This window comes from Neomonachus schauinslandi, chromosome 4 (genome assembly GCF_002201575.2).
Source record: "Neomonachus schauinslandi chromosome 4, ASM220157v2, whole genome shotgun sequence".
Taxonomy (NCBI): Eukaryota; Metazoa; Chordata; class Mammalia; order Carnivora; family Phocidae; genus Neomonachus; species Neomonachus schauinslandi.
The window spans coordinates 77,255,560-77,268,086 of record NC_058406.1 but is presented as its reverse complement, the minus strand read 5'-3'; the positions used below and the strand labels follow the sequence as shown (position 1 = coordinate 77,268,086).

The following is a 12,527-nucleotide window of genomic DNA, read 5'->3' as shown; positions in this document are numbered from 1 at the left end:
GGGCTCCCTGCTCAGCAGGGAGTCTGCTTCTCCCTCTGACCCTTCCCCCTCTCATGCTCTATCTCATTCTCTCTCTCAAATAAATAAATAAAATCTTAAAAATCTTTTAAAAAAAAATAAAAATAAATAAATAAAATATATAAAGAACTCATACAACTCAACACCAAAAAAAAAAAAAAAATCTGATTAAAAATGGGCAGAGGATCTAAACAGACATTTTCCCAAAGAAGACACAGATGGCCAATACACACATGAAAAGATGTTCAACTTTACTAATCATCAAGGAAATGAAAATCAAAACATTGACAAATCACCTCACACCTGTCAGAATGACTAGTAACAAAAAGACAAGAAACAAGTGTTGGTGAGGATGTGGAGAAAAGGGCACCCTTGTGCCCTGTTGGACATGTAAATTGGTGCAGCCACTGTGGAAAATAGTATGGACGTTCCTCCAAAATTTAAAAATAGAAATACCAGATGATCCAGTAATTCCACTTCTGGATATTTACCCAAAGAAAATGAAAATAGTAATTCAAGAAGATCTATGCACACCCATGTTTACTGCAGAATTATTTACAATAGTCAAGATATGAAAGCAACCTACCTAAGTGCCCATCGATAGATGAATGTATAAAGAAGGTATGGGACATGTGCACACACACACACACACACTCACTCACACAGGAATATTACTCAGCCATAAAAAAGCATCAAATCTTGCCATTTGTGACAACACGGATGGACCTAAAGGATATTATGCTAAGTGAAATAAGTCAAAGATAAATGCCATATGATTTCACTTGTGTGTGAAATCTAAAAAAAAAAAAAAGAAAGAAAAATGAATGAATGAACAAACAAAACAGAAACAGAGTTATAAAGAACAAACTGGTGGTTGCCAGAGAGGAGGGGATGGAGGAGATGGGCAAAATAGGTAAAGGGGGTTAAGAGGTACAAACTTCCAGGTATAAAATAAGTCACAGGGATCTAAAGTACAGCATAGGCAACAGAGTCAATTATATTGCAGTAACTGTATGGTGACAGATGGTAATTACACTTATCAGAGTGACCATTATATAATGCATATAAATGTTTAAATCACTATGTTGTACACCTGAAACTAATATAACATGTCAACTATACTACAATTAAAAATAAATTTTAGGGGTGCCTGGGTGGCTCAGTTGGTTAAGCATCTGCCTTTGGCTCAGGTCATGATCCCAGGGTCCTGGGATCAAATCCCCTATCGGGCTCCCTGCTCAGTGGGAAGCCTGCTTCTCCTTCTCCTCCCACCTCGCGCCCTCTCTCGCTAACTCTGTCGCTGTCTCTCTCTCAAAATCTTTAAAAATAAATAAATTTTAAAGTTTTAATATTTAACACATTACTGCACTAGTACATGTACATTATTTATAAAAAAATTGTGCATGCACTGTTCAGTTTTTAAAGGTAAGCAATAAAAAGTTCAGAGATCCCTGGCCTAGAGAAATCAAATATATAAAACACTTTTACATAACGTAATATGGTAAGAACAACAGAGGACTCTATAGAGGGGCCTCCCCAGAGGAGAAAGTCTGAAATTTCTGATTCCCTGACATACCCTTAAGAGGTGAACAAGAACTAGACGACTGGGAGGATTCTAAATAGAGAAGATCTAATAAGCATAGGCACGGAAGAGAAAAATTACAGCATTTATGAAGAACTATGAATGGGTTCATGTTGCTGGAACATCAACCGTGAACCAAACTATGGTAATCAGTGAGCTGGAAAGGTATATGGGGGGGCAGCAGAGGCCCTTCTATGTCATATTAAAGAAGTCTAACTAAATACCCTCTACCTGTGGTTCTTAATCATGGTTATCTGAAACGCCACCAAAAATCATTTTTGTGGATGAATGAATTTATTGATTCAAACATGAGCAAATCTATGTGCTACACATTAATTACTTCAGGTACTGTATCAACAGAAAGAAAGATAAAAAACTCAGTTAATTAGAACAGGCAAATACACAAAGACAGGAAGTAGATTAGTGGTTCCCAGGGCTTGAGGGAGGGGTGAATGGGGAATGACTGCTTATAGGTACAGGGGTTTCTTTTTACGATAAAAATGTTCTAAAATTAAATAATGGTGATGAGTATACTAAACTGTATACTAAACTGTGAGTATACTAAAAACCAATGAATTGTATACTTTAAAAGGGTGAATTTAATGGTATGTAAATGATACCTCAATAAAGCTGTTATAGGAGGACTGGCTACAGGACAGCAGTCCATCTGCCACAGGTACATCAAATACAAGTCTAAAATGGAATTTATTCTCTTTATAAACCTTATTCTTTTCTTATATTAATGGTACTACCATCAACCTAGACATTTCAGCCAAAAATCTGGCAATCACCCTACTACACTTTATCAAGGTGAACACCTTAGGGTGTTCAAGTCCTAGAGATTCTATTTCCTAACTTTTTAACTTTTTTAATAATAAAAAGGAAAAAATTACCCCAGAAGAAGTCCCTTCTTCACACTTTGCTACTGCTCTGGATACAGATGTGTGAGGATAGGATGACTGAAACTACTACCACATCTTGCAACCAAGATCAAGAAATTCACAATGCCGCTGACATCACTAAGCTCTAGAATCCCATTTCCAAACTTCTTGTTATGTGGTTAAGACTCTTACTTGAAGAGGAATGCTTCTTAACTGACACTACAGAAGAGCTGAATAAAAATGTCCAACAGAGAAATGTAGTAAAAACTGGAACACTAAAGAAACTTCTGGGATCTAGATACAGATGTGACAGTTAACACATAACAGGACAATAACAAAAACAAGAGCTACCATTTGTCACCCACAATACTATTTACCAATCTCTATGCTAAGCACTCTATAATCTTATACTTACAGCAAACTTACAAGCAGGTATTATTAGCCCTATTCTACAGGACTAAGACATGGTCAAATAGCTAATAAAGGACAACACCAGAAGTGCGTGGGTGGCTCAGTCAGTACAGCGTCTGACTCTTGATTCGGCTCAGATCATGATCTCAGTTGTGAGATCAGCCCTGGGTCAGCTCTGTGCTGGGCGCGGAGCCTGATTAGGATTCTCTCCCTCTCCCTCTGCCCTGCACCCCCTTTAAAAAAAGGGAGGGGGGAGGACAACACCAAACCCCACCTCAAATCTGTTCCAACACCTAAGACAGTTAAAACAATAATGAATGAGAATGAGGCTACTCAAAAAGTACGAAATGAGAAGGTAGCTAAAAATAATCTAGAAATACACATTTAAGAGGGAAAGACAAACTGCGTGAGAAGAGCAATAAGGATGAACAATCAGGTAGATCAGAGGTAAACAAATTATGGCCCACCCAGCTGCCTGTTTTCATAAATAAAGTTTTACTGGAACACACCACACTCATTCATCTATGTATTGTTTAAGGCTGCTTTTGCACGACAACAGCAGAGATGAACAACAGCAGCGAAGCTGAATAGTTGTGACATATGGTGCCGAAAGCCAAAATTATTATCTGGCACTTTATAAAGAAAAGTTTTCCAACCCCTAAGAGAGATAACTCGGACAACCCAAAAAAGCGTATCACTGAAGATGATTTTTTTTAAGTTCTAAGAAGAAATAGTCAATTCATCAGAGATGTAAAAACACTGGTACTAAAAATATCCATGGAATTTAGCAATTACAAGGTAACTAACTTATGAGCGCCTTGATTATAACTACAGTCTCCAACCTATAAATGTTATTATTGCCATTATACTTATCATTCAAACTGGGTTTTCCACCACTTACAGCCACGAATCTTTTCTCATATAGTGTAAAATTAAACAGAAAAGATATCCATGTACGGAAGAGTAAAGCTGTATACCCTTACCTTCCACCACAAAGACTAACTCAAAATGGATCAAAGACCTAAACATAAGAGCTAACGCTACAAAACTCTTAAAAAGATAGGGGGAAAGCTTCATGACACTGGATTTGGCAATGATTTCTTAGATATGACACCAAAAGCACAAGCAATGAAAAAAAAGTAAAGTGGACATCAAAATGTAAAACTTCTGCATCCAAGGTCACAATCAACAGAATGAAAAGACAACCAACCAATGGAATGGAAAGAATTTACAACTCATGTATCTGATAAGGGGTTAAAATCCAGAAAATATATTCAAACACCTAAAATTCGGTAACAAAAAGAGCAAATAATTTGATTTAAAAATTGGACAAAGAACTTGAATAGCATTTCCTCAAAGATACAAAAATGGCCCTCAAGCATATGAAAAAATACTCAATATCACTAATCATTAGAGAAATGCAAATCAGAACCACAGCAAGATCTCTTACACCCATTAAGAGGGCTGTTACCAAAAACAAAAACAAAGGGGTGGCTCAGTTGGTTAAGCACCTGACTCTTGATTTCAGCAGCTCAGGTCTTGATCTCAGGAGTCGTGAGTTCAAGCCCCGCATTGGTTTTGATGCTGCGCGAGGAGACCACTTAAAAAACAAAAACACAAAAATAACAAGTGTTGGCAAGAAGGTGAAGAAATTGGACCCTTGGGCACTGCTGGTGGGAATGTAAAACAGTTCACAGCCACTGAGGAAAACAGTATGATGGTTCTTCAAAAAATTAAACACAGATTTACCATATGACCCAGCAATTCCTATTCTAGGAATACACTCAAAAGAATTCAAAGCAGGAACTCAAACAAGTATCTGTACACACATGTTCACAGCATCATTATTCATAACAGCCAAAAGGTAGACCCAAATGTCCATTAACAGATAGAGATACACAAAATGTGGTATACACATACAACGGAATAATATTTAGCCTTAAAAAAGGAAGTTCTGAATATGTTCCAACATGTATTACCCTTATATTATGCTAAGTGAAACAAGCCAGTCGCAAAAAAAGAAATACTCTATTTTACTTACGAGGTACCTAGAGTAGTCAAATTCACAGAAACATTAAGTAGAATTGCAGGGGCTGGGAGAAGGAGAAAATGGGGAGTTGCTGTTAATTAGGTATAGCATTTTAGTTTTTCAAGATGAGTAAGTTCTGGAGATTGGTTGCATAATGGTATGAATATACTTCAGGCACCTCAAATGTACACTTAAAATGACCCTTCTAAATATTAGATTCTTAAAAGACAACTATATACCATCTTCAAAGTCCAGATTCAAATAAGCAGCTAAATCGGTCTGATTTACCTATATTTTATACATACAGGATAATGAAATAAACATTTTACCTCATTTTAATCACTGCTACACAATTCAAATGGTAAAAAAATAATTCGGAAATGAAACTACTCAAGGCATTATGAAAGAGCCAAGAGATTAATGAAGTGATCTACACAGCCAACACCATTATCAAGTTATTTTTGTAGTTGTTTAAACAATAATGAGGTCTTTAAATCCTTTTCATTGGCAAGTTTACTATCAAAATATTTAATACTGATTTGAGTTTTCTTTCCTAAGAGCTTTGTGTTTTACTTGTTAGGTTCTGCTTCATCATTTAATCCAAAAAAAAAAAAAAAAAAATCTAAAACATTTTAATAGAAAAATCAGGATCAGGGTTTGTGATTCTCATTAAGGTGATGAGCCTGAGTTTCTTTACTAGTTAAATGAATCATTCCACATTGACTGAATTCTTCCTCAACAGTTTACTGTTGGATGTTTACTATAGGGAAAATACTTTACAGGTCTTAAAAATACAATGGTAACAAATATCATCAAACTCTTGTGAAGATTAAATAAGACAGCAGCATATATATACTGAAATGGACACTCAATCCAGTTGTTAAAAATGGAGGTTAGTAGTTTGGTGTTATGATAATTAAGTTAGGAGGGCTGGGGGCAGGCAGCAGCATTTTAGGTATAACAGCATGAAATGAGATAAAAAATAGAGCTCTATGGGGGCGCCTGGGTGGCTCAGTCGTTAAGCGTCTGCCTTCGGCTCAGGTCATGATCCCAGGGTCCTGGGATCGAGCCCCGCATTGGGCTCCCAGCTCAGCGGGAAGCCTGCTTCTCCCTCTCCTACTCGCCCTGCTTGTGTTCCCTCTCTCACGGTGTCTCTCTCTGTCAAATAAATAAATAAAATCTTTAAAAAAAAAAAAAAAAAAAGAGCTCTATGGCTCACAAAAAGTACAAAGAAGGATAGGAGAAAAATGCCAATAATCAAAAAACAAAACATCAAAAAGCTAAAATATGCTAATGATAACTACATAAAGTCCAATCCAAACATATCAAGAAAACATAGTTACGTGACATTAAAGAAAAGGTTCTCCTGCTGTCATGGTGTTTGCTCTCTAAGTCATCAGGAGAAAAGAGCTAACAGAGTTAAGGAAAATATTAAAGTCAAGAATCAGAGAGAACTAAAGTAACATTATACTATCCCTCACACCAATTTACAATAGGTTATGAGAACAATAAAAGTAAAAAGAATTTATCTTAAATTCTCATAAAGAAACACTTTCTACACGAAGTTGAAAAAATACCCAAAAGTATTCTTTTCTTTAAAGATTTTTATTTATTTTAAAGAGAGAGAGCGAGAGAGCAAGAGAGAAAGCACAGTCGGGTAGAGGGGCAGAGGGAGAGGGAGAAGCAGACTCCCTGGGGAGCAGGGAGCCCAGCAGACGAGGGGCTCAATCCCAGGACCCTTAACTGACTGAGCCACCCAGGCACCCCCAAAAGTATTCTTAATTTCTCAAGAAGGAAATGAAAATAAATAGGGCTTCTTGAAAGGTTTTTTCTCCTTAATGAAAAAAATTTTCTTAAAAGGAAGAAGGACTTCTAAGGTGTTAACCTTCTTTTCCCCAACCTATTCTTATCTTTATGGAAAACATACAACTAGACCTAAATTTATGAAGTACATAATAATTTAATTTACATTGTAATCAAATTTCTGTTAACTGTAACATTATAAACAGATATGTTAGTTGTAAATACTATATTATATAGTTTTTAAACAATTTATTATTGTCTCTAGTAAAATACTCAAGACCCAAAGATGTCTCAGTAGTACTAGGCACTGGTGATAGGGAAAAAAAAATCCTCAATAGAGAATTATTCATTCTCCCTATACTGAAGCAGCATGATGTACTAGCAAGAGCCCAGACTCTGCAGCTAGTCTGAATACAGCTAACTTTCTTCACCTCTCTGTAACTCAGTTTCCTAATCTTTAAAATAATACTGACATCTCACTGGGTTTTTATGAAAACAAAACATATTATTTGTAAAAGCACTAGAACAGTACCGAGACATTAAATGCTATGTAAGTGTTCAATAAATACAAAAAAGTGCTTGCTATGTGCCATGCACTGTTCTAGAAGCTAGGAATAAGCAACACACATAACAAACAAAAATCTCTTTCCTTTGTGAAGTTTACATTTTATTTATTTATTTTTTAAGATTGTATTTATTTATTTGAGAGAGAGAGAGAGCAAAGGCAGGACGGAACAGCAGAGGGAGAGGGAGAAGCAGGGTCCCCACTGAGTAGGGAGCCTGAGGCTGGGCTCAATCCCAGGACCCCGGGATCATGACCTGAGTCAAAGACAGACACTTCACCAACTGAGCCACCCAGGCGCCCCATGAAGTTTACATTTTAGTAAGTAGGTGATGATATTCTAGAATTAAGAAGACAATTATTTAGCCAATAAATCATCCAATACATGACACCTAGATATATGTATTCAGGCAAGCTCAGTGACTACTGGGGATTGACAGGAATGAAAGAATTTCCACAAAATCTAATTCTATGAAGAAAGTTCATCTAAACCCCAAAATATGGGGAATAGTTCTTCCTGCCTCTATCCAGATGGCACTATTAGGGTTTACTACATTAAGCAGCTGATCAAAAACTCAGAAGAGACCAAAGCAGTAGAGAGTTAAACAACGGCTAACCAAAGAATAAAAGTTATCTCTACTTTAGGGGCACCTGGGTGGCTCAGTCAGTTAAGTGTGGACTCTTGGTTCGACTCAGGTCATGATCCCAGGGTCATGAGACTAAGCCCCGCTAAGGCTCGGTGCTCAGCGGGGAGTCTGCTTGAGAGTCTCTCTCCATCTGCCCCCGCCACCCCCCCGCTGCACACATTCTCTCTAAAATAAATAAATAAATCCAGAAAAATAATAAAAATTAAAGTAACCTCCACTTTCATCAAATCAGTACTAAGAAGGGGCGCCTGAGTGACTCAGTCATTAAGCGTCTGCCTTCAGCTCAGGTCATGATCCCAGGGTCCTGGGATCGAGCCCCACATCGGGCTCCTGGCTCAGCGGGGAGCCTGCTTCTCCCTCTCCCTCTGCCTCTCTCCCTGCTCATTCTCTCTGTCTCTCTGTGTCTCAAATGAATAAATAAAACCGTCCTGGGACGGAGCCCTACATCGGGCTCCCTGCTTGATGGGAAGCCTGCTTCTCCCTCTCCCACTCCCCCTGCTTGTGTTCCCTCTCTCACTGTGTCTCTCTCCGTCAAATAAATAAATAAAATCTTAAAAAAAGAAAAATCAGTACTAAGAAGAGCTCCCTGGATTCTTGTGAAACTAAACAAAGTGACAAAGAAACAGAAAATTCTGATAAAGAGGCATGAGAAAGTAAAGACTAATTAGAAAATAAAAACTGGTTTTATATGGATTATTCGGTATATAAACCTACCCTAAATATTTGGGACAGCTCTCAGTAGAACCACCTCATCACAAGGATGTACATGACAAAAACTCTAGTATGGATAAAAAGCAGTACTTTGTCAAAGGTTCAGCATATGTCCAGAGATCCTAATTTCTATTTTTTCTTTTTTAAGATTTATTTATTTGACAGAGAGACAGAGAGCGCACAAGCAGGGGGAGCAGTAGAGGGTGAGGATGAGGCAGATTTCTTGCTGAGCAGGGAGCCCGAAGTGGGGCTCATTCTCAGAACCCTGGGATTACAACCTGAGCTGAAGGCAGCCACTTAACCGACTGAGCCACCCAGGAGCTCCCAGAGATCCTAATTTCTAAACTAAACTGAAATACAGATCATTCAATTATTTATTCGTTCAAGTTATAGTCACTCAGCTCTAGAAGGACCAGCTATCCTTCTAGAGCCAGGCTTGGCATTGGTACAGAACATAAGATCAAAAGGAATTTGGAGATTTCTGTTCTGGTTAAAATAAAAGTAGCTATTAGGCTTCTGTCGTCCAGTCTATTTCTCTTCCGGTATACCACACTGCCACATTTGAACCAAAAGGGAATGGTCTGGGGTGGAAGTAGGGGAATATAATTTCACAGAGCAATCTCTATGATGGAACTTAATACTGTGATTATCTTTACTAGGAAAAAATAAAATGGGGCACCTGGGTGGCACAATCGGTTAAGCATCCAACTCTTGGTTTCAGCTCAGGTTGTGATCTCAGAGTCCTGGGATCAATCTCTGCATCAGGCTCCACACTCAATGTGGAGTCTGTTTGGAACTGTCTCTCTCTGCCCCTGTTCCCTGCGCCCTCTCTCTCTCAAATAAATAAATCTTACAAAATAAATAAATAATATAAAATGATGCATACCTATCACTTCAGCTTCTTTTACTAATTTTAATCTCTGCCATTCAAATAGTGTAAGTTTATTAAAAGAATGACCAATTTCAGTTTTTTATGCCTGCAAACCAAAAAGCATTTTACCAAGTAACCTGAAGTCATTATATACCATCAATTAAAATGGACATGATTTCAATTATCTGTCTCCAAACATGACTGAATAGATGCTTTATTGTCTATTTATTCCCATCCTCAAGCCACTACCAAAATCAATCAATACCAAAAATCAAAATAAAGTTAAACCAGAACCATCAAAACAGACAAAAGAAGGGGAAAAAAAGAATAAGCTGAAGGTACTAAAGACTGACAAATTTTAATCTTACAACATATCTAAAATGTAAATGTGTAACATTCTGAATATAGTTATTATTTAGAAGGGGAAAAAAAGGCTGCCTCACTAGGAAAGATACTGTCTTCTGTAGTAGCAAAAACAGGAGGGAGTTAACCAAAAGAATTTTTCCCATTAAAGAAAAGGAAATAAACAAGGCAAACTTCTTCCCTTTGGATAAACAGATACTATAAAGAGCAGTTGATAATTCAATCATTTACTAAGTATTCAGCCAAAGGAACAAATCTCAATGTAGAGGGAGGGAAGGGAGTAGTGGTTTCATGCTATACGTGCCTCCTTCCAATTCTTCCTTACTAAATTTCTCAGCACCTTCCAATAATCCTGCCTTTGTTGAAAATCACTACATTGGAGAGCCACTGTTAAAATGGAAATGTGCCAAATTTATTTAGTGTGCTGGGACAGAAGATGCAAATCACTGATCGAGAGCATCTATACATTAAAAAAAGCCTACTTTCTCACTACAAAATTGTATTTTCTATATCATGTAATTGTGTGTTCTAGTCATCCTTGCTTCAATGAAGTGGTATTCAAATCAATTTTGACAAGTAAGTGAAAATTATAATGGTTATTATCAGTCACAAAACAGAAAGGCAAAGAAATCTGCGATTTGATTAGTTCTGTTACTCTAGTTCAATCTTGGCCTTCCTGAAACCTTTGAGTCCAGAGACATTCTAGATAGTTAAAATACTTCAGACTGGGGCACCTGGGTGGCTCAGTTGTTAAGCGTGGCCTTTGGCTCAGGTCATGGTCCCACAGTCCTGGGATCGAGCCCTGCATCGGGCTCCCTGCTCAGCGGGAGGCCTGCTTCTCCCTCTCCCACTTCCCCTGCTTGTGTTCCCTCTCTCACTGTGTCTCTCTCTGTCAAAAAATTAATAAATAAAATCTTAAAAAAAAAAAAAAAACTTCAGATTGCTGAAGTTCACCTTATAAATTACCAATTTTTATTTTATAATTTGTGACAGAATTTTCTTTTGAAGTATATCATCTTCTTTGCTTAAGAACAAGTGTTTTAGGGGCGCCTGGGTGGCTCAGTTGGTTAAGCGACTGCCTTCGGCTCAGGTCATGATCCTGGAGTCTCGGGATCGAGTCCCGCACGCATCGGGCTCCCTGCTCAGCGGGGAGTCTGCTTCTCCCTCTGACCCTCCTCCCTCTCAGGCTCTCTGTCTCTCATTCTCTCTGTCTCAAATAAATAAATAAAATCTTAAAACAAAAACAAAAACAAAAACAAGTGTTTTAAACTATAAAAATAATATACAATCATTGAAAAACCTTCAGTAATTCAAAAGTCTAAGTAAAAAGTGTTTTAAGTTTCCTCCCTTACCAACCCCTCACTCCCATCCCCCAGGGATAACCACTGTAAAATAATTTGGGGTGTATTCTAGATCTCTTCAGAATACATACAATTTTTATATATAACTGTATACACAAACTTGAGTGAACAAGAAGGAGATCTTGCTGTACATTCAGTTCTACAACTTGCTTTTTTTACACTGAGGGACTGAATAGCCTTTTAAGTTTATCCTGCTACACCTGATTTGTTTAAACTGCATATTCCATAGTATTTTTCATCATACCCTTACTGACAAAGTACTTTTAGGTTGGAAACATTGTTTTCATCCATTTTTTATAATATGTTAAACTTTTCCTTTATTGTCACTTCATACTGCCATCACTGCATTGTCTCTATTTCTTCTCATTTCCACTGAAAAACTTGGAAACTTGGGGCACCTGGGTGGTACAGCTGGTTAAGCGATGACTCTTAGTTTCGGCTCAGGCCCTGACCTCAGGGTTGTGAGATCGAGATGTGTCAGGCTCCACACTCAGTGCGGAGCTGGCTTGAGATTCTCTCTCTCTCTGCCCCTCAAGCACCATTTTTATTAAGTTCTAGCAAAAACTGTCAAATTGTAGTCTAACAATGATTTTCCACTTGAACAAAATCTTAAGATAAATTCCATTTGTTTTAAGGCTAAAATTTTCCCTTTAAAACTATTATCTTCTAACACCTACTCCAACATCACTTTCATCAGTGAAATATATCTGATTTTTGACAGAAATGCAGCTCAACACACTTGGATTTCCAAGTTATAGAAACGCTGAAGATCTGAGAAACTGAAGAAATCGTCAATGCTTTCGAAAGATTACTAAAGCAAAAAAGTTACAGGGAAAAACTGTATTACTCAGGTATTTCTTTTTCCTAGCATTTGGCTTCCTGATTTTAGGATTTTAAGATGTTTCTGGAATGATGTCTGTTCATGATCTAGCTAGCCAATATTCCTTGTGGTACTAGCAATGATTTAATAATTAAATTGATCACTTAAAAAATCAGTTACCTAATTCAATCTAATTCTGACCCAAAAAAAACCCCACAGAATTTACATTTATCTAATACTCAACTACTTAAAAATGTAATTTCATTTCTGAAAACTGAAAAAACTTAAACTTACCTCAATTGTTTCGCATAGTTCTGTTCAATTTCTATCCTCTCCTTAACAAATTTGGCGTATCTTTCCAAGAAGTCAATTCCCCATTGTGTATGCTTGTCTAAGCTGTCGAACTGATCCTAGAAAAAGAAGGTAAAAACACATTGAAAAGTCTAAAATTTTATCCACAAATATTTT

At 37.3% G+C, this 12,527-nt stretch overlaps 1 protein-coding gene across 3 annotated transcripts in view; it reads right to left on the bottom strand.

The window, feature by feature from the left end:
* FNBP1L (formin binding protein 1 like) overlaps positions 1-12,527 on the bottom strand; it is a 66,169-nt gene that overhangs the window by 43,176 nt on the left and 10,466 nt on the right. For all 3 annotated transcript variants that reach the window (XM_021689995.2, XM_044914564.1, XM_021689993.2), the window contains exon 2: positions 12,354-12,469. In XM_021689995.2, the coding sequence (XP_021545670.1) occupies positions 12,354-12,469 (116 nt within the window). The remainder of the gene's footprint in view (positions 1-12,353; positions 12,470-12,527) is intronic.